The following is a 22223-nucleotide window of genomic DNA, read 5'->3' as shown; positions in this document are numbered from 1 at the left end:
AACCCGGCCGACTGCAGGCGAAGCCTGTCAGCCTCCCACACCAGTTTCCACCTACTTCAGTTTCCACAGATTTGAGCTCTGTCCTGCGAAAGTGATTGTCAAGGCAGGAGATGTGGCGGTTTGCGAGCATTCCCTCGCCGTGGTGGGGTAGTCCAGCAGCTCGGCACCGCACGTTTCAGCCTGCTGCTGCTGGGGGTCAGGGCAGCGAGGACGGGAGCACGGAGAGGTCTGGGGTGGATTGACAGACAGATGATGTTGGGTGTTTTACTACAGCTCAGGAAATTTCATAGGCTGTTTGAGAGGAGGTAGAGGTCAAGTGTGCTCGGGGGCGAGTGGGTGGTGTGAATCCCCCTCCTCAGAAGGGTTTTCCCAAGCCACGCTTGGCACAGCCCGGGCTAAGGAGGCTGCATGCAGCTTGGGGGAGGGCTTGTTTGTTTGTTTGCTGAGGCAAAACATCTCAGACAAGCAGCTGCTAGGGGTCAGATCTAAGTTTTTAGATGAAATCCAGAAACATCAGCCTTGATGCACGCCGGAATGGAAACCCATCCACTTAGAAAAAACTGAAAGAGGAGGGTGGTTTCATTCTGTGTGCTGCACAAGCCGGGCAGCCATCGTTACCCACTCTCAGTCCACATGCAGAGCTTTGACTGAGACGTGGCATGTCCTTTTCCCACGTAGAGAGGAAAAATGACACGTGGGTCCTCCCACACTGCATGGGCTCTCGTTTAACACCGGCCAGTGCTCCTCCGGGGGGGCTGCGTCTTGCCCGACCCGGGGGCCCTCCCCAGTGCAAACAAGGAGCGCTGCTGAAGTGGAGCAGCAGTGCTCACAGAGATCTCCTGTACGGCCTTGGGAAACTCCCTCCTCCAAGCTACTGAAATCCAGGGGTAATAATTAACTGAGTTAAGTGTTGAACTGTAATTGTAGCCATGTGCTCTTCACAGGGTGCGTGTTTGTTAAAAATACTTGTGTTTTAAGGCTCTTTCTTGCAGCACTTTGCACACATTTGCTCGTATTTTGCTTTCAGCTGGAGGGATGAAGAGCTTTCCTTGAAAGATGTGCAGGAAAATGAATCTGCATTAGCTAAAACTGGGAATGGGAAAAGGATTTAAATTAAAGGGGTGCAGGCCTGTTCCTCTGGAGCAGGGAAGCCCCTGGGGCTGGCGGTGGGCAGGCAGACAGGCAATCCTGGCCAGAAGTCCCGGCCTTTCCTGGACCTGCTCACCTCCCTTCCCCTGGGACAGAACCAGCACTCCCGCTGCTGGAGAGGCAACGGAGCCCCGTGCCACAGCCCGTGGCTGCTGTAAAGGGGTAAAACTGCAGAAGGGAGTGAGCGGGGAAAACCCCAGCTCTCTTCCGACAGGGACTGGAAAGTCCTGTTTGGAAAATTGGACAAGGAGACGGTCCTGGGAAAATCTGAGCACTAGAGCAAGGGGAGGGAGGGAAGGACGGCACTCAAACCTCCAGGGTGTTGGGGGGAGTTTCTGCTTCAACCCTTCTGGATTTTGGCTTCTTACTTTATGGCCTGATAAATGTGTCGGCTTTTAAAGAGAGCCTTTTGGCCCTGATGTTAATACTTCAGAGAGCTGTCTGAAGGGACGGGGAGGCGAGAGGTGCCAGTGCTGTGACAGGTGCTTGCTGGAGACAGGCTGTGCAGCAGCCGTCCCGCTGGCATGTGCCGTCCCGGCTGGCAGGAGGGGACGGGACTTTCCTGCTGCCTCGCCTCACGGGATCCTGTGCAGCTCTTGCTCCCCAGCCGAGTGCCGGCGCTGGGAGCACAGCAATGCTGGAAAAGCCCTTCCTCCACCCCCTTGAAGTGAGAGTGGGCTTTCCTCCAGGGAGAGGGTCCTCCCTGCCGTCCCTGCACTGTGTTCTGCTATTCTTTCTTCTAGGAACAACCAGATGCTTAATTATTTCCACAGCTCAGCTTCTGCAGAAAAACGGTATGTGCTGGGCCCCTGCCCACCCCAGGGCATCATTGAAGATTTTCCATGAAAACAAGTCACAAATGATACTTGTTCTCCACCTCAGAGATCACGGTGTCTTTGCTGAGAATTCGTTGCTGGCTCCACCTTTTCCTTTCCTCACCCAACCACCTTGCTCATCCATGTCTGAACTGAAGCTGTGGGGCAAAGCCAGGAGCAGTGAGGCTGCCACTTTTGGGGATAGATTAAGGGTCCTGGTGGCCTCGCTGCCTTCTGATGCATCGAGTCCTGCTGGGGCAAGCAGGTAGATGTGTCCACCAGCTGGATGTGGGGCGCATGGTTGGTAAACACTGTCCATTGGCCCTGGTCTGGCCCTGTAGTTACAGTGTGTAAAATGCCAAGTAGTCCACAGGGACTTCCTAATGTCAAAGGGCTGAAGGATGAGGAGAAGGAGAGCAAGAGTTAAGGCCCCCAGGTTAGGACTGTGGCCCCTCATGATGTCCAAGCCCATCGGCAGGCAGGCCAGCAGGCAGCTCCCGGGGCTGCCCGCCCCACATCTCTCTGCGGAGGGAGCTGAGACACCCACACCTATGCATCAAACAGCCCGCACAGCCCAAGCTGTGCAAGGGGAGCAGGCTGCAGCCTAACCCGAGAGCAGCAGAGCGAGCAGGCGGGGAGGGCGGTGAAAGGTTTTTGCTCTCGACTGCAAAGGTCAGGCTGGGACTGGAGCCAGTGGGAGGACGCAGCCTCCCTGCACGTGTCCTGGGTGCGATGTTGCCTTTTGCCCTTGCTTTTACACTTTCCAAAGCTGCAGTGGATGCAAGAGAAGGATTCCCAGTTTCCTGTGGGACGAGGACCTGGGCTCTGCTCTCCAACATTGCTGTCCCATTGCATTTTGTCTGTCACCCCTGTAAGGTTCCTGAGAAGTCCAGGGCCGATGCTGAGCGAGCTGAAAGGCAGGAGAGGAGGGATTGAAGGTGGACCCTGGGTTGTGGTTGGGGTGAGGGAGGCCTGCAGGGAGCTGGAGTGTGAAGAGGAAGAGGAGGGTGTGGGAGGAAATAGTGAGTTCAGCTCTTTGTGCCCAATATAAGGAAGTTTGGGAATATCCCTGCAGGATTATCAAAGAGATTTACAAGAATGGGCAGCGGGGAAAGGCTGGAAATAAAAATGCAGCCTCATGCTGTGCAATGTGATGATAGGTGAATGAGAATGGCAAGCTGGTGTTGCAGGAGAAGAGCGTGGGGGGGAACAGCAGAAAGGTGCTCACCCTGGAAGGGAGAAAAGAGCGGGCAGAGGTGGATATGGGTGCGGAGGGCAGTAAGAGCAGAGGACACAGGCATGGCAGGAGCTGAGGAAAGGCAGGAGGCTGCTGGAGAGAGGGTCAGAGTCAAGAAACTAAAACTGAACTTCACAGGACCTTGATCTGCAGCAGCATGGCTGCTCTTGAAGCTTGCTGAGCCACCCAAGGCAGGTGGCGAAGGTGCTGGGAAAGAATTTTGAACCCTGTGCACAGGGAAGCACTGGCAGGAGCTGAGGTGAGGAGGTGGACGAGCAAGAACAAGCTGGCATGCTGTGCTAATAGCAGCCATGGCAGCTGAATAAGGCAAAAGTGATGCTGGCAGAAAAAATGCGTAAGGAGTTCTTGCTCCGAGTCCTACAAATGGGACCGTGTAATGTATCTGCCAGAGTGCCAAGAAGGTAGCATGAAGGCAGGTTATCACCAAAACCACTCTCAGAAGATCTTTCTAAAGGCATAGGTGTGGAAAAGCCAGAGACGGGGTGGACATGCAGTAGTTAAGGGCACATGTTTGAAACTGGGGGAGTGGGGGGTGACCTACAGTGGACAATCTCGTTATATCATCAGGTGAACAGGCAAAGCTCTGCACTGAATAGCCCCACGTTAGCAATGCACAAACACACAACATGCCCCAACCTATTTTGCCAACAAACACATATTCTCACATTAATCTCCATACGATACTTGGTTACTTTTGCATGACTGGCGGAGCCAAACAGTAGCATAACCAGCACGCGGTACCTGGGCAATGATTTGTTTAGCTGCAAAACTTCCTTGTACAGTAAAGCATTTGCTTAATTTATTAAGTCATTATAGAATTCTTGCAAGATTATAGCAGCACCTTCCTAAGATACTGTTTGTCTAAATGTTGCAATGGGCAGCAGAGAATGTGCCGCTGCCTCCGAAACTACTCGGCCAACCTGGTACTACTGATAACTGCACTTTCCTCCCTCCTTCTGGCCTTCGAATAAAAAGTATTTGCATTCAGATGGTATCTATTTAAATATTTGCATACCAGGTCCAGCCGTACCCGAGCACTTCCAGAACACTGATATCTATAGCTGGCGAATGCCTCCACAGGGCCTTGACAAGCATTTCCAGCTCATGTTTTGCAAGGGGGAAACTGAAGTGTAGCTAGTGAGAGGAACATGGCCTTTTCCATTTCCAGCCATGGCAATGTCATGTTTAGTCAGGAAAGCCTGAAAGTCACTCGGGATTCTTTGCTGGTGAAAAACCTGTAGCAGCAGGTGGATAAAGCCCCCCAATTCCCGTCCCCAGCTCAGATTTAGCAGCCGTTCGGAGTGCAGGGTGAGGCCCCGAGAAGAAGGGTTTGGCAGATTCTCACCCAGTCCCACACCTGGAAAACTCTGCAGGTTTGCAATGCAGGCATGGCCCTGTCTGCCAGAAGGAAGTTTCAGCGCATACGCCTGTGCTATACTCATGCAATGAGAGTGGAAGGGAAATAAAAATGACTCAGGATGACAATTTAATATAATCCTTTCCACAATGGCCTTTGGCTCCCATGCAAATTAGGAAGCATCCAGCCAGCTGTGGTGCTCTTCCTCATACCAGAGAGCCCTCCTTGGAGCAGGTGGCATGTCAGGAACCCCTCAGGAAGAGCGGGGCGAAAAAGGGAACGGGTGTCCCTGTGCAACCTGGAGCCATGGCCTTCTCCGGTGGCCTGAGCCGGGCCAGGTGCCAGCAGCACAGAAGTCCTGTGGCCGACACTCTTGGCAGAGCTCGGTCCTGCGTCAGCAGCTCTGCCGCACCCCGTCCCCGTCCAAGGGGTTATGGCACAGGAGGAACGGAGCACAGTCACCCTTCATGCACCCATCCTTTACGTGGTCACACAACGGGCTAAAATCCATGGCTAAAATTAGTCCTGCACTGCAACACGCTGCCAACAGATAATCAGGTGCAGGTAAGGATTTGAGCAAATTAATTCTGTCCGCCTGAATGCTGGAGAGAAACATGCAGGGATAACTGAAGCAGGTTAAAGCCAGATCCCCCGTCACTGTGAATTGGACAAAGAGAGCTGTAGCTCCCGCAGCGGGGAGGGCGGGAGGCCCCATGCCTGAATTTCAGGGGTGGAAGGCAGCAGCACGTGTTCCCAGGCGTGTGCTCCCTCTTCCCGCGGAAATCCCCTTTGGAAAATCCGAAGGTGTCCAAGTTCAAACCGGAGCCGGGCCAGGTGATAAACGAGAGGGCGTGCAGGCGCGGGGCTGCGCTGCAAACCTCCAGCCTCCCCCGGCAAGTCCCAGCAAGAGCTGCTGAGTACTGGGGCTGGAACAAAAGGTGCCACGAGGGCGGGCGGGTGGGTGCTGCCACAGACGGCCTCAAAACCCCTCTCTAGTGGCCGGGTGGCCTGGTGCTTGGGTGACAAAGGGGGAATCCCAGCCCCCGACCCGCCTGCCGCAACGGGCGCAGGAAATGACACCTACGTCTGCTTCCAAAATTAGCTGCAGCAGAAGGGCTGAGAGCTGCGAGCTGCTTAGATGTCCTACTGCTGCTGAGGTGAACCACCCCTGAGCCTGGGACCCCATTGGTCTACTGGGTGTTAAATGTTTCTTAAAAAGCAAACCAGGCCGATTCCCATGTATTCAGGACAATGAGGTGGGCAATGAACCATTTCACAGACCAGGTACAGTAATCTGACTTTTTTTAATAAATACATATCTCACATGTACCAAAATAATTATAAACAAGAATGTACAGTATTTACACAATATACAATTGCTAAAAAGTGTAGCAATTATGACACACATGGTGTGAAACACACTGTTTCCAATGCCCACAGTTAACATTATTGCTACCTTTCTCCTAACAGCAGGGTCACCAGTCCCTTGCTCTGACTCCTCCGCCTGGGACACCCCGCTGAGAGCAGCCGAGGTCAGTCAGTAAGGCCAGCGAGCACCACCAGCCCAACACAAATTAACACACAGTCTCTGAGAAGATGGGGTGTTGGTATGAACCTGCCGTCCCACGAGAGGACACGCGGTCCCCGTGGTACTTAATGCCACAAGACAGCTCGCTCTAACTAGCAGGTTGGATGTGTAGTCTGTTACCTTCGTAGGGCTGAGAAGATTGGCTATGTGGCTCTTTATCAGGTGGTGCGAATAATCACAGATCTCTACCGATGTTACACATCCCGCTCCTGCATTTAAACACAGGCCGGAACCTGGAACCGTCCTGTTACAATTACGTGCTCCTTGCTGGGCAGTGTAGTATTTCCCTCCTGGCTTTTCCCTCCGTGTTGCGACTTTCTTTTTAAATGAAGAAAGTCAGTCCTTTTTGTATTACATATGTACACAGTCACTTCTTTTCACAGAAAGCTCTGCTTTAAAATGCCAGCTGTCGTCCTCCAATAAGGCAGTCATCATATATAAGCTGGAAGAAAAAACAAAAGGCTGTTAATGCAAAACTCGTACTGGGAGTATTGTATCCACTCTGGGAGAACTGCCAAATTCTGCATGCCCTGACTTTGGCAGCGTATAAAATTTCTACACCGAAATGGTTACGTTTGCCATTTAACAGGCACTGAGAACGTTAGAAAAACAAATGCTGGGGAGGAGAAAACCACCCATTAACTTGAATTTTATCTCACAAGGTTCTGTAGGTGTCAGCAACAGAACGACGTTCAGTGCCTCATGTTGCGTGAAGTTAACCTCTATTCTCTCACGTACTTTTTACATTTTATTCTTAAATTTATTCTACTTATATGTTTGCCCCAACTGCCATCTTGCTGATGGCTGACAGTCAAACCTTACTTTATGGCCTATTTATACCTGTCAGTTATTATATAGGTAAGAGGTCACCGGAGCATGTAATCAGAGCGGCACCAACAAAAAAACCTACACAGGGCAGGATTTTCCCTTTCTCTTGAAAAGATGCGAATAGCTACTTACTTCATCCTCCGTGAACTCAGGCTCCGATTCACTGCTCTCCTCGTCCTCACTTTCTGGCAACATCTGCAGGTCGGCTGTGGTCAGCTGCTTCAGCTGCTCCTGTATGCTGGAGTTGTCTCTTCCCCACGTGAGCTGGTAGGGGGAATAGCCCTGGTAGGTCACTTTGTTCACGTCCGCCCCGTGTTTCACCAGAAGCGACACCAGGTCTGAATTCTGCAAGTCAACAGCCAAATGCAGTGCCGTTCTGCCATTGCATGGCTCCTGTGTGAAAAGAACACAAGGTTTGGCATGTTAGGAGAGCCAGAGCCGGTGCCAGACCTGTTGATTCTTATGACTACACAGCCCTGCTCAGTTAAATTCACGGTATACATTACGTACCTGAGCATTTACATCTGCTCCCAAGGACAGCAAGTATTCGACAATAGCCAGGTATCCTTGAATAGATGCCAAATGGAGACATGTATGTCCTGCAAAACACAAATGAAGGTAAAATTTGAGTAAGTCTAACCTAATGCCCTATAATTCAGTTAAAGTCAAGATGATAGGACAGGACGATAGCTAAGTTTGCAATTCATCCATGGCAAAAGGGTGTTTTCCAGAAGAGCTTTCCAGCTTCCAGTAAGTATGAATAACAGGGTTGGATTTTGGAAAGATTTCTTAGAGGCTTTATTCCAGTGTTTGACTGCAACTTATTTTAACCAAAAAAAAAAAGAGCACTGCAAAAGTACTCACTAAAAATGCAAAATTCAAAGCCGTGAGAGCCAATAATCTACCGTGAAGAGGCCTACAAGACAGTGACTTTTTAAAGAAGTCAGACACTGCTGTGTGCTTTGGGCTCCCCAACTCTCAAATGGGCCTAAGGATCCTTCTCCGCCTCTCCAGAGATCTTTGAACTCAATGGGACAACAACTCTGCCCTCAGTACAGCACACCGACATCGATGTACAGTAGCGTGCCCATACCGTTGTAGTTGGTGGCCTGCAGGACAGCGAGGAGGTGGTGTGGCTGGCAGTACTGCGTGAGGACGCTGACACTTCTGAGGGAGCCCTGCTGGCAGGCAATGTGCAGGGGGGTGTTTCCTCGGAAGTCCCTGATTTCCAGGTCGCATCCGGCCTTCAGAAGATGCTCGGCAATTTCAGGCTGGTCGGTGATCACTGCCAGGTGAAGAGGAGTCTGCAGGCAAAAGAAAAAACGCAGACCTGTAAGTTACACCGCAAACCTGGCAGCAACGTCTGGACCAACAGACCCCTCGACCACTTGGTGATTTGTGCCCCCAATTAAAAACACACCCCAGAAGCTCAGTTCTTTATGCTTCCCGACATATGGTACAGTTGCCCTTTAGTCTGGAAGTGATGAACTTGGGGCTCTCCGGATACCGAACAGTCAATCCATATGAAGGGTATCATTAACATCCCAATAAAGAGGGATGCAACCCATTGCATCATATTTCAAAAATGCGGGCGTTAAATGCCACTCTTGGGGGAGAGGAAGCGTTGTACTAACACTGGCTGGAGCCAGCTGGGGACTTTCCTGAATGTAGGCTTTGATTTAATATCCATCAGTTAAAAAAATTTTATAAAGGACTTTTTTGGGGGGAATTCCCCAGAGGGCTTTTGTGGGGGTGGCGGGGGCTGATCCGGATTTGGGGCTGCGGAGGTGGAAGTACCTGGCTGAGGTTGTTCTGGAAGTTCAGGAAAGCACGGTCCCCGGCCGTCTGCCGGATCACCTCCAGGCTCAGGGCTTTTTCCTCGTGAATAATCGCCAAGTGGAGAAAACTGCATAAAAAAAAAAACAATCAAAAAAATTGAACGACCCACGTTAAAATCCCCAAGTCCCACGTTAAAAACCCCGACCCCCGCCAGGCGGGCAGAGGGGCGCGGCGGGCCCGAGGCAGGGTCAGGCGCGGGTGTCGCAAGCCGGGGCTTTCGGCGGCCGGGGCTTTCCGCCGGCCGCGGGAGCCGCCTCTCCCTGGCGCCTCTCCAGGGACTTTCCGCCCTCCCCTCCCCTGCCCGCCGCGCCGCGGCCCAGCCCGGCGCCTCCCCGCCGGCAGCACATCCTGTCCCGTCCTCACCGCCCCATGTCCCCCGCCAGGGTCCCTGTGCGCCCCCCGACCCGCACTTACGTGTCCCCGTCCTCCGTCAGCTGCTGCGCCCAGGCGGGCGGTTCGCGGGGCTGCAGGCGTATGTCCTCCAGCTCCTTCACCAGCTGCCGGTAGTCCTCTTCCTTCATGGAGTCCAAGCCGCTGTCGTGGCGATCGTCGAGCGGGAACCCGCCCTGACGCTCTTTCTTCGGCTGCTCGTAGCCCTCCATAAGCGGCGGCTCGACGGGGCGGCGGGCGCTGATCATGGCGGCGGAGCCCCGGCTTGCTGCGAGTGAGCGGCGGCGGCGGCGGCGCTTGGCATATACACCCCGGCGAGGGGATTTCTGCGGGGGAGGAGCCGCCGAGGACGGGAATTTCCAGCCAGTCAAAGCCCGACCGACGGGTCTGGTCCTGCTCGGCGCCGCGGGCGGTGGCAGGGAGGGCGAATCGGCTCAGGCCGGCCCCTTCCCTCCCCTCCGCCGCCCCGGGAGGGGCGGCGGAGGGGAGGGAAGAGGTTGGCCCGGGAGGGGACTTGGCGCTTTTCCACGTCAGGGGGGAAGTACTCGCCTCTCCGGCGTCCCAGTCGGTACTTCCCTGCTGCGCCCCGGGCGGCTGCCCCTGGCCGGCTTTCCCGGGGGGGGCTTTCCCTGCCCTGCCCGGTCGCGGGGCTCCCGGTGCCCTCTCACCGGCAGGGCAGCGGGTGTGCGCACCGCTGCGGGGGTCCCATTGCATGCGGCGGGGGTCCTTGCACGCCGCGGGGGTCTTTGCTCCCTGTGGGGGCCCCTCGCAGGCTGAGGACCAGCCGCGGATGCTGGGCAGTGCCGGCCTCGATTGCACACTGCATCCCTCCCCGACTTGCTTTTGATAAGAGGACATGTGGGACGTCTCAGGCCAGAAGGCCGGTCTGTAAGCGTACAAAGTGGTGGTCATCACACTCGGAGAAGCTCCACCACCCATGAGGTGCAGCGTAGTACGACAGCTCTCTTCCACGGCCCTCCTCTGCATGATAGCGGATCCCTGACCCTGCAAGGATCATTTTGAGGGCTGGTGAGAGGGACTCCCTTAGGAGTCCTTAACCAGCGCTCGTTTGATGAGCAGGAACAGGCTTCATAGCCAGCCCAGAGTAGCGAGGTCATGCTAGAAGTTCAGGGAACCAAACACCACCCAGAGCGACGCTGAGGCTGCAACTGCATCAGCACGCTGCATGTTTGCCCTGCTGTTGCTTGGGGGGGGGTATCGCTTTTTGGAGAGATTCAGGTAGTATTGCACATGACTGGTGTTACGCTGTCATGGTACCTGCAAGTGTGCAGGTGCTACCTCAGCGTTTAGAAGATTTTGCATCTCTGCTGTAGAAATTTTCACTCTGTTTCAGTGCAGTGGGATCAGGAATGAACAGGAGAATTCTGCGCCGCTCCTGTACATCCAGTTCTGGTCCAGGACTAAACAGGCCTCTTTCAAAAGGTACATATCCATAATGGAACAAACCTTTTTAAGAAGAAATTACATCTTCTGCCATTATTCTTAGTTTCTCTGGCCATTCCTAAGGATTCTTTTTACTGCTCCTTTTTACTGCTGTCGTGCCATCCCCGGGTAATGAAAACTGGATAAATGCAGGCTCCCACATGGATAAAAGGCATTGTCTGCAGGGCTGACAGCACTGAATTTTTCCCTGGTGAATTTTTGCTTCTGCTTCTCAGATGTGGGGGATTCCCATGAAGAATTTTTCTTCTCTTGCAACTATTGCTGGCCTCGCTGAGTAACGCTGTCTGCGCTTTTTTCCTTTTGTCGTTTTCCCATGGGATGGCATCCCTTTGAACAAGAACTTATGAGAAAATCCAAAGATGAAAGGGGGAGCCAGAGGAGAGGGCGAATGCCTGACTTTCTGTGAGCAGATGTTCCTGATTTTCAGCCCAGCTGTGCCATTCCTGGACTTTTTTTCGTTATTCATCACTTGGCGTGGGACAACCCGGTGGTGCTTTTGGGCAGGTTTAGAAAAAAGCCGTACAACTCTTTCTTTTATAGGTTAAAGGTTATGAAAGTTTTGTGAGCTTCTTGAAACAGTTTCCCCTTTTTAATGTAAATTGGCAGGGGAAATGTAATTAACAAATGAATCTCCTCCTACCTGCTTCCCTGCAAAAAAGGGAGGATGGGAGTTGGAAAGCAAGTTCCTGCTCTGACTAGCCGGGGAATCAAGCCCAGCCAGGACCGCGCTGCCTCTGGTTGGGGTTTTGCTAGAACCACGCAGAAATTAAACTTTAAAACTTCCCATCCTTGCTGCAATGGCTGGAAACCGAGTTTAGTGAGTTCTTCGCCTCCTTCTATAAGTGACCTCCAGCTGCTCTCACAGGCAAACGTGGGGCTATTTTTAGCAAGCATTTGCCAGCAGAAACCTCTTTTTGGAGGCACGCGAGATGCTTTTATTTTGCGTGCGTTTTAACTCGGCGGCACTGCAGTCAGTTGTAGGTGGCGGAAAGGAGATGGAAAATGTTTTCTGGATGGAAAGTTGTGCCGAGGCCAGCCCACTTCCTGCCCCAGGGAGATGCTGCCGCCCCACAGCCGCTCCGCAGCCTGGCCCCGGGCGTCGCGGGGGGCCCCAGACATGGGCCAGCACCCCTGGGTATTAGGCAGCCAAAAGCACGGCTTGAGAAGGGATTCAGCTCTGAACCCTGATCCACATGTAAAGTAGCAGCCAGCTGTGGATGCAGGGCAAGCGGAACCCTCGTTAACATTAAAACAAATAAAGCTGCTGTCTTCTCTGTAACTCCTCACAGCTAACAAGGTCATTGTACAGTATTTGCCTAAAGGGACGGCATATAGAAGATAGCATAAAGCAAAGGTTTTGGAGCGGTGGTGAAGGTCATTGATGCTGCTTTTGTGCTACTGAGGTACTGTCCTTTTCTTTGAAAACTAACACATTCTATACAATTTTCTACATGGTCCACAGGAGAAAAAGAATAGAAAGAAACAAACTCAGTTTTTGGATGTATGGTTTTTGGATATAGGGTGGAGCCTATCACAACTCTGGTTTCCTCTGTGGCCTCTCACCCAGGTGTTGCAGTTCTGGGAGGCTCAGACATGCCCCCAGGGGACGGAGCAGCCGTACCTATCCAGGGACCTATCCAGGGACAGCCCTGCCCTCTGAAGGGGGGGGCTAGCCCTGCTGAAACAGGAGCAAAACTCTACGAACGGTGCAGTCATCTGTGCCAAACTGAACACTCTTTGTCTTCTTGTGTATGTATGCTGGTTTCATACCTCTGCATTAATTTCACAGGAGTGTTTTTTATGCTTATCATCTTGAGAGGAGATTAACGTTCTCTGCATTTCTTTATTTGGCATTATGTTAGCAGTCTCTGCTGCCTGGTCGAGCAGGCACTTCAAGACCACTGGACTATCTAAAAGTCACTTTAACAATGTAAAAGGCTGTGACCACAAGAGGGGGTTTTGCACCTGATACCTGAGGGCTAGATTTTTGCAAAAGCCTCCTCGACTCTGGGTGCCCCGAGCACTCAATTGGCAGGGCTGTGGGGCTGCAGGGATGAGATGTTTGTTCTTATTCTGCCTTGCAGAAGGCAGCTGGCAGGGCTCCGAGAAGCGGCCTTGCGTGCCTGAATACTGAAAAGGGGCAGTAGGGTTTTAATCGGTTTTTAAAGTACATGAAAGATTCTCGTGCTGCTTCCTCCAGCAAACACATTAAACTGTAATTTCCTGATTGCCACACTAATCATGAGAACTGTCTAGTGCTGTCACTGTGGTGCTGTTGATTTACTCGAGTTGGTCCCTCAACTTCATCCTTTTGTGATTGCTGCTGCAGATACCTATTAACTGTTTCCTCCCATTTAATCTTGAGGACTATGCATGGCTAGCAGTAAACGTACCAGGAAAGGTAGTTCACAATAGCCAGCAGGATCTTGGCCCAGGCTGTTAAAACCAAAAGTGAAGCAAATCGGTGAAGTAAACCTGCTGTCTGCATGTGTACGTGCATGTGCAGATACCCCTTTGGAATAGCACTCCGGTTTATTGCTCCAAAAGTCTACGGACTTTGCTAGTGCGATGGAAGCCAGGGAACACTTAACGTTGTCATTCTGATAACATTTTGCAATTAAAATCCACATATCTCAGGCTCCCATTTACACTTGCTGTAGAGGTAAGAACCAGGCAGCTCCAAACAATTAGTCCAGTGGTAAGCGAGGAAAACATATTTCCCTCCTGCTTTCTAATAATAATATGACTGTTACTAATTTGAAAGCTTTAAAAAAAAATGGCCAAATGAGAAGAAGGAAAGTTAAGCAAAGTCCACTTTTGTCAGCCGGGATGAGGGCTGACAGTGTTACACGTGCCATGTGGTCTGTATCCCCACCTCCTCAAACTTTTTCATCGGAGGCTATTATGACAGAGTCAGAGACTCCAAAAAGCAGTGTGGTGGATGCAGTAGGAAGCATTTCTCCACCTTATTTGTGTTGATATAGTATCCAAGCAAACGGTGCGGGGGGTAATTTTTGGCATGTAAAGCGAAGGTCCAAATTAGGGCATTTAAAATCCTACCCGTGTCCCACAGATACAGAAATGGAGTTAACTAGGGTGCCCTGGCCAGAGTCTAATGGGCCTAGATTTCTGGCTGGCTACGCTAGTATTTTTAGACTGCAGCTTATTTTTGGCATCTCTTAAACTGATGTATTGCGTCCCCGGGAAGATTTGCATTTCTCTGCATGAACTGTGGGCTGTTTATATATCAATTGGTTGCATTTCTGGGGATCCTTGGGGATGAAATGTACTATACCAATTTAAACTGCTTTTATTGTTATGCCTTAAGGGTAAATATAGGTCAAGTCATTTGAAATCGGCTACCACTTGGAAGACAAGTTTTCTCTGGTGTCATTCCCATTTCTCATGTGGAAGTTTTGTTAAAGCATGTTGCTTGCAAAGCTTTAAGGTGATGCTTGCTGCCTGATGCAGCAAAGCTTGCTGCCACATGTGTTTCATGTAGGAAAGAAGAGACTTGGGCTGGGGGAAGAGAAGCAGAGGCAGGTCTCTTGAGTTTGTTGTACAACTTTCCCTTCAGCAATATGAATAACGTTGCTCCCCAAGAGTACAGTCCCCAGAGTGGAAGGATCTGACGGGGAAAATATGAACTGGGAGCACACTAATAATTAAAAAGGGACTTTCCCCCTGCAGGCAGCTGTGGCATTTGGTAACGTTACAGTCTCTAGTTCTTCCCAGCAAGCAGGAGTCTCGCAAAGGTGGAGAGAGCAAGCAACACGGTGGGATCGTGCAGAAAACCGACCCGGTGAGAATTCAGGAGGGAGAGCTCTGCCTGGCAGAGGGTGAGCGCAGGCAGCCAGCTGGGCCGTGCCAAGGAGGGAGCTGCTTTCCTTTCTGTTTGGATTATGGATCCAGAAGGTCAAAACTGGATCTGGATACAAATTTCCCTGTGGTACTAGATGATATTTTGAGCAAACTGAAGACCTGAACTGAGTTATGCTGGACTGTGCGAGCAGGAGGCTGCGCAGGGGCAGCGAGAGCCGTCTATCTCAGCACGTGGTTTGCTCTGAGCCTCCTCGTGCTCCTGTACAACCTTTGTGCCTAAAGCTGGTGCAAATCATCCTGGATAAACATAAAAAGCCAGTACGCTGCTTCTCCGTGAGCAGTGGGAGCCCGCCGCAGCAGACAGGCACACGGCAAGCCTTAATTAGACGCTGAACTGTGTGTGGGCCCAGGGATTTCCCTGGGGACGGATGTGGCAAACACAGGGGCTAATGCACTGAGTGCTGTAGCTGTGTGTCTGAGCTAGCAGGGGAGCTGCCGGGGAGGAAGCAGGAAATACTAGAGAATACTAAGAGCATAACCCCGAGAGAAAAAAAAACAATCAACAGAAGATGAACTTTGGGCTGGGTGCTTCCTGAAAAAGCCCTGGGACTGCCAGCCGAGGGACTGTCGCGAGGTCGGTTCCTCCTGTGCACCCCCTCTTTGGAGGAGGGCAGGCTCTCTTCTCTCTGCTCCTTCTCCTGGTGAAAGTCCTTTGGAGCCCCGAAGCCCAGCAGACCGCATGGCTCTGGGAGGGGTAACCCCGATCTGCCACCCACAAATTGCCTGAGGCTGGCAACTGGCGTCAGCAGCAGCTGCTGCTGAGATAGTGCTGAGGGGGGCTTGGCTTTAAGTATCTCAGTGCAAAACGCCCATCAGGGTGCTCCGGGGCTCTGCTCGGGCAGTTCCTAAGGTTTTAACCTCAGTTTTTTCTGGAGTGGTTGTGGGCTGTGCTCGGAGCTGGAGCATTGGCTGTGCCAGCAGGGAGCGTGCGCAGCATTGCCAAGGGCTGGATGGGCTTCTGGTGCCATGTCCTGGTCCAGCCCATCCTTCCTCTGCCTATACAAATGGTAGAGGATGTTGATGAGAGCGGGGCTGCCGCGCCTGGGGTAGCTCAATTGTTCTCTGCAGGAGAGCAAGCTGGGAGAAGAGCTCCAAGGGACAGGAAAGAGCTAGGCTGCATTTATAGGGGTGTTAGGTGAGCTCTGATTTACAGACCGAGAGAGGCTGAAGGCAGGCTTGGGGGGGTTAAATGCAGATTATTCCAAGCTCCAAACATCCCCTGCTCTGCATGCTCTGGATATTGCCTGCACTCCCAGGACACAGGTTCTCCAAACTGGGTTATAATAAAATCCTCATTTCCTCGCTCTCGTTCCCTCGTATTCCTATTTATTTTCATGCAGCCAACTGCTTACTCTGAGCACGACCTCTCCCAGGGCAGGTGATGGCTGGCAGTGAGTTTGGGGCCACCACCACTTATGGGAGCCAGGGGATGAGCAGTGCTGCCCTGCGGGGCTGCTTCACCTCTACTGCCCGGGCCGGTGGTCAGAGGGTGGCCGGTCCTGCCAGTCCTGCGGTACCCGAGGTGCACGTAGTAAGGGGGAACTGGAAGCAACAGTGCGTCTTTCAGAGGGTGCCGGGGCCAGTGATTCATTACTGGAGCCGCATTGGGGAGGAAGAGGGAGCAGATGGAGACGGCACGCACATTTTCCAGCCTGGACAGAGTTTAAATTTATCTCTCTCCAAGGCTGCATCCGTTCCTGGGATAATTTCCCATTTAGTGTGTGCCTTCTAGGGCTCTGATTTCTGCAGATTTCGTGGGCGTTGTTTACTAACTCATGGCTATGGTGTTTCCCAGACAAAAATATCTGTCCGGGATAAGCTCCTGCCTTTCTCGGACAGACGGTTTGTGCACAGGCGGTAAATTAAGTTCTTCTGCGAACTCCCTGTCCTGTGCGTGAGCCGTGGTGACGTCTGGAGGACCTGCACACGGCATAGCCCTGGCAACACACAGTGCCGGCCTTCCCTAGATGGCCGGGAACCCTGGACAAATGGGGAAAAGGTAATCCTCGAGTTCTTCCCAGACCAAATTTCTGAGCAGGGAAAAATATAACCTGCTTGGGAAAACCCTGAGCTCTGGCAACACAGACTTAGGGCCAGGGGTTTTATGCTTGAGACAAGAAGATTCACGGAGGCTCTGAAACACGTTTGTGGGAAAGCCAGCGAGGGAGGTGAGATGGGAGGGGGTGATTTTCCCCAGAGCACTGCAGGGAAGGCATATCGGTCCCTCTTTGAAACAAGTGTTTAACAGCCACACTATTTAATTATTTTGCCTGCATCCACAGACACGAACCTTTTTCTGGGCTGCGTCTCCTGCCTCCCAAAGCCCAGCATCTCACTATGGCCGACACAGCTACCTCCTGTATCCTCACCAGCTGGCCGTTTTTTGCCCCGTCAGACCTAGGAGGTAGAAGACATCACAAAGTATCCTCATCTCCCAGGAGCCTACAGGAACCCGACTCCTTGCAGGACTCTGGCTGTATCATTACCTCTGTGTATACAGCAACACCCTGTCCATCACGTTATACATATCTTCCCTTCTAAGGAGATTCCTCACTCACCCACACTGTCTGCTGTTCCTGTTGTGGTGGCATCACTCAGTATGTCCGTCTGTCCCACTGGCACTTCTGTGCTCTGAGCTCTGCCCAGAACAGCCTCCTGGCACTGCTCGGCAAGGCCATGTGCCTGCGCGGTTCCGCACTTCTTTAAGTCACTTGGGATGAATGAACAGCAAAAGGGCATCTGTGGATTGTGTGCATGAGGTGCCCTCTCCCAACCTTCCTAGCAACAGTGTCAAGTCACTGTCACCTCAAGGTCACCCAGGCTGCGTGACCATGGAGAAGCCTGAGCCCTCCTGCATGGGGCTAAGCAGCAGCTCCCCGCTCTCTGGACTGGGGGTGCAGTCCCCCCTGCTGCTCTTTGGGTTGGGAACTACCTGCAGGTCTCTATGACTCCTTCCGTATGTTTGGCTTAGCTGATCTCAAATGACAACATATAGTAGAATGAAAGCGAAGCCAGATCACCCAGTTTCAGGCACAACGTGACTGTGAGACTTAGTCACGCTGGTGTATCCCTTAGTACCTTCCCTCAGCTGCCTCATCTAGAGGTTTCTGATAAACATTGCTTTGATGCTACCAATCCCAGGGAGCACAGCAGTGGTCCAGGGAGACCTTGGACCTGGAGGAAGCTGTTGATTGCAGGGAAGCAGGCATGGGTACACTCTTGCTGCTGGAGCAATGGTCTGCTCATTTGGGCTTTTCCAGACAGCTACAGGTGGGAAAATTTTAACATCAGCTCTGGCTTTTACATTGACATGGTGCAGGCTGAGCCTTCTTACCTGTGTGCCTCTGAACGTGGGCAGGGGTTATGGGTGGGGGGTATGCAGCCCCTTTCCCCTTGTGCTTGCCTGCAGGGAGATGCTGAGAGCTCAACCACCACACGAGCCCTCCCGTGTAGGCAGGCACTGCTGTGGGGCTGGGGCTCAGGGCTGGGGGTCAGCCTGGGTTTGGGGCAGCGGGGCTGAGCCCCTCTGTGGAGGAGGGGACAGGAGGACAGCGTAAGTGGGGTCTTTTCTCATGAGGGCGAGGGTGGGGTGTGCTTAAGAGGGCGGAGGAGGAAATATCTCAGCTTACTTGGGCTGTTGCACTGCTGCCCTCACAGGTGGCACCCACTCAAGCGGTGTATGGAAAAACCCCACTTCAGCTTAGTTTAGCTCAGTTGTATTTAACCCTGATGGAGTGAGCTGCTGTGAGAAATCATCCCACTTATGATCAAGCATGCATTGGCAGAGGCAGGAACAGTTCCCAAATGGTTCCGTTCCTAAGGACCATCCAGAGGCACCCAAATGCATTGTCTTACAGGAATGATGGAGCCTCTGGGAGGTGATTGGGCAGCTAAAAGCCTGTCCTCAGGAGCCCAGCTGCACACTAGTTTCAGCTGCATCATCAAAGTGAGTCATTCAATAAAAACAATTAGCTGAAGAAATATCACTAAACAGTAATAATTATCCAAATGTCCTAGCATTGACCATTTAGATGACTAAATCCACACAATCAATTGTGTTAGTGAATGCTAATTCAAATCTAATAACCTTCTGGTTTATTTCATTATGTATAAAGAATTCACCTGCAGTGTTGTGACAGGATGGGGCTATGGAGCAGCTGGGTGTTGGGACACCTGCCTGCTTTGTGGCCTCCACGCACGTGTTGTCCCTGGGCTGCCAACAGCACAGGCAGTGTCCACCAGTCAGGCTGGGGAGCGGAAGAGGGGTGAGATGAGGTCTAGGGGGCCTTCAACTGTGCAGGCAGCAGCTTTCATGGGCTTTGGAGGGACTTGTGCCCACACAGAAATGTGGTGTGGCCTCTCAGGAGAGGCTACGTTCTCCTTTCTACCTCCTTTTCTGAAGGGTCTCACGGGGGTCTGAACCTCCGAAACTGGACAACTGGGCAAAATCACACAGACACCAGAAATCCATATCATCTGCTTGAGAATAAGGGGTACGGAGGGAACTTATGTTTTAAAATTACAATTACAGTTTTACACTCTCTACCCGTGTTGGAAATGGGCCCTCTGGTGCAGGCTTTTACTCTCTCCTCCTGTCCTTGCGGTACCTAGGCTCTGGATGCACACAGGTCTTCTCTGAAGTGCTTCATGCTATGGACGAACTGTGATACACGGTCCGTTATGTATGGGTATTATTTTGTTGTGTCTGGACATTGGCATCATGCTTGCCAAGACAGTACCTGGTTATCTAGAAACGATGGATGTTACAGATCCAGTGGGGTTCAGCTTGGTGCTGGAATTGCCCTCAGTTTTCCCGCAAAGGCGCAGTGAGCTCCTCCATCCCCGCTGCCAACAGACCTGCTCTTCTTAGCTAGTATCTGTGGGTGCTCTGGAGAGATGAACTCAGGGAAGCTTGGGTTTTATCAGTATTTCAAGAAAGGAATCAGCAAAGGTACCAAGAAGGCAGCTTGCCCTGAAAACTGATGTCTGCCGTGGTATTTTCACATCTCTGTACAAATGGTTACGTTTAGCTCTCCTCGTGCTCTGCAAACGCAGGAAGGAGTGAGCACGTCTGGCGTAGGGACCGGTGACGTACTTTCGCAACGTGGGGTGCCAGGGATGGCGAAAACCCGGCGCCTCTGAGGTCAGTGGCCGTCAGGCTGGGCTCACGCCTCTCATGCTGATGCCCCGTCCTTGAACCATGTTGTTCCCCTCGGGTGAAAAACAGCGCAGGCATCAACAAGGTGAATTTCTGCCACTGCCTGCTATCTGTTCTCGCTATGACATGGCAGGGTTTTCTAAATGAGGCCAATACGCAGTGAATCACCACGATGTGCCGCAGCAGGACCGGCTCGGTCCCGCTTGCACTCGCCATCCGCAGCGGGGGCAGGAGCTGCCCCAGGGAGCTGGGAACATTTTGCTGTCAGCTGAGGGACCGGGCAGTGCTGCTGGTAGCACATGGGGGCAGCAGGAGCAGCCCTTGTATTGCATGGACAGGGCTTCTCTGCAGGTCTGCTAATATTAACATTCATTTACTCTCTGAGGGAGGGGGGTTTTATTTGTTTTAGGTCATTCTCTATAACATAATCATATTGGAGTAGAATTCTTCTACCTAATCAAATGAAACTTCATGTAGTTAGTTTTGTCATTAGCATTTACTAACGAATGTGATTGTGAGGATTTAGTTTCTCACATGGTTAATAGGAAGGCATTTAGATAATTACAGCTGTCTAGTGTCTTTCCACTGCCAATCGCTTTTACTGCCTGGTTCATTTCCAGACCAGCAAGTAAAACTCTCACACACAGTTGTGCAGGGAAACTGCTCCTGCGGTATCCCTGGTATGATGCTTTGTAGGTTTGAAGTCAGTTCCCAGCTCCATCCTAAGTTTCATATGAACTTCAGAAAATCACAGCCTTCCTGTGATCCAGCTTTCCCACTTGACTACGCCATGCCAGCGTAGTCCAGCACCCTATCTGACACTGGCCAACTGAAGACACCTAGGGAAGAAAAAATGTAAGCAGATAAATATGTTACGGTCCTGCTCCTGGACTGTGCATCCAGCTTTCAGAGCTTTAAGAGCTTCCCATGCACCTGTGTTTAGCAGCCACTTGTGGATTTAGCTGTAACGAATTTATCTAATCCCTTGGTGGGCTTCTCCACACCTTTGGTCTCCACAATATCCCACGACAATGAGATTTAATTATACATGTACTGAAAAGAAAACTCCACCAAAACTTCCTGGTGTTAGTTTTAGAACTACTAGGTGGTATTTTAATTGAGAAAAAGGAATACTTCTGTTATATGAATCAGGGAATGAGATTTGTTCTTCATCTTTTTAGGCCACCTGTGATGTAACTGAGCTGTCACCACCCTCTGCTGTTTCCCTTCCAAGCTTCAGCTAGTCCTGCTCCTAACCTGGTTAGTTTTTTCTCGTATGGGACCCTTTCTACACCTGGTCACCTTTTACAGAACCTATTTTTTTCTGGCTATCTCTTTGATACAGGGTGCAAACTGTATTTAAGAAGGATTTATAGAAAGGTAAAATCATGTTTCCTGCTTTTTTCTCTATTTGTTCCTATTAATTCTTTCTGCTGTTTTGCCCACCATGGAGCCCTGATCTCAAGTATCCACCATGGCTCTGAGACTTGTTTCCTAGTAAAAACAGTTCATTTAAAGCCCGTGACATGTATAAATAGATTCTCCCCCTCAGATGCTGTATAGTGCATTTGTTGATGTGGAATTTAATGCAAAATCCGACTTCTTATTGCTCTGCTACATCACATTATGAAATATTTCTGCACTTCGACTCAACTGTAGTTTAATCTTTTCTGAATAATTCTGTATCAGCTACAGCCTTTGCTACTTTGCTCTTCACTCCCTTTACTAGATAATTTATGGATATGGTAAAGAACTGGGCATTGTTTTCGTTAAAGACAAAACTTGGTGGAGGAAACGTCTATTATACAAGCTAAGGGTAGTATGTTATAATGATAATTCTCATAAACTTTTGTGTCATTACTCTGTCCTTTGATAGCTATCTTCTTAGCAACAAACAATTCAGTAGCTGTTTCGAACAGTGTGTCTTTTTAGGAGCTAAATGGGTCAAGGGTTTCCTGCCAGCAGGGGAGATTTCCGTACTGGTAAGATGAAGAGAACAAGGAGGAAGCTCCTTCTGGCTAATAATTAAATTAAAATTAAGAGCTGTGCCCACTGGTCTGAGAGAGAGGAGTACCTGTGTACCCTCAGAAATTTTAGCATCCCTCCCAGCAGTTGCTTCTCAGTTTATTAGGACTTTAATTTTAATTTTAATAGTAATAGTATTTTATTTTATTTTATTTTATTTTATTTTATTTTATTTTATTTTATTTTATTTTATTTTTATTTTATTTTATTTTGTTTAATCATTACTTCCCCCTCGTCCTTTCCCGTTTACTCCTATCTCCGCTTGGCGCGGCACCCCCCGTCCCGTCCCGCTCCCCCCGCAGTGCCGGGGCAGGGGCGGGGCAGGGTGCCCGCACGCCGGCCGGGAGGAGCCCGGCCTCCCGGCGCGGCCCGCAGGCTGTCCCCGGCGCTCGGCCCTTTCCGCGCGGCAGCCCACGGGGCTGCGGAGGGTGGTGCTGTGTTTCCCCCTAGTGGCGCCTGGGCCCTGCAGA

At 51.3% G+C, this 22223-nt stretch overlaps 1 protein-coding gene and 1 long non-coding RNA gene across 2 annotated transcripts; one reads left to right on the top strand and one right to left on the bottom strand.

The window, feature by feature from the left end:
- Positions 1-5864: 5864 nt before the first annotated feature.
- On the bottom strand, positions 5865-9628 carry NFKBIA (NFKB inhibitor alpha). The gene is made up of 6 exons (XM_075151639.1): positions 9249-9628; positions 8793-8901; positions 8089-8299; positions 7506-7594; positions 7128-7388; positions 5865-6609 (listed from the first exon to the last, which is right to left on the bottom strand). Exons 1-6 carry the CDS (start codon positions 9470-9472, stop codon positions 6562-6564), a joined length of 942 nt encoding a protein of 313 aa, XP_075007740.1. The 5' UTR covers positions 9473-9628; the 3' UTR covers positions 5865-6561.
- A 46-nt stretch (positions 9629-9674) lies between these two features.
- On the top strand, positions 9675-17579 carry LOC142082907 (uncharacterized). The gene is made up of 3 exons (XR_012673889.1): positions 9675-10667; positions 16366-16569; positions 16853-17579. It is a non-coding gene; the product is annotated as an uncharacterized LOC142082907 (long non-coding RNA).
- The last annotated feature ends 4644 nt before the right edge of the window (positions 17580-22223 follow it).

Source organism: Calonectris borealis, chromosome 5 (genome assembly GCF_964195595.1).
Source record: "Calonectris borealis chromosome 5, bCalBor7.hap1.2, whole genome shotgun sequence".
NCBI lineage: Eukaryota > Metazoa > Chordata > Aves > Procellariiformes > Procellariidae > Calonectris > Calonectris borealis.
The sequence above is the reverse complement of the archived record's forward strand: the minus strand, read 5'-3'. Positions and strand labels throughout refer to the sequence as shown.

Excerpts from the sequence above, each read along its gene's own strand:
- NFKBIA (XM_075151639.1), bottom strand. The coding sequence starts at position 9,472 with ATGATCAGCGCCCGCCGCCCCGTCGAGCCGCCGCTTATGGAGGGCTAC. Across the intron at positions 8,300-8,792 it reads TCCAGAACAACCTCAGCCAG|ACTCCTCTTCACCTGGCAGT; the intron begins GTACTTCCACCT and ends TTTTGCCTGCAG. Across the intron at positions 6,610-7,127 it reads CTGAGTTCACGGAGGATGAA|CTTATATATGATGACTGCCT; the intron begins GTAAGTAGCTAT and ends TTTTTCTTCCAG.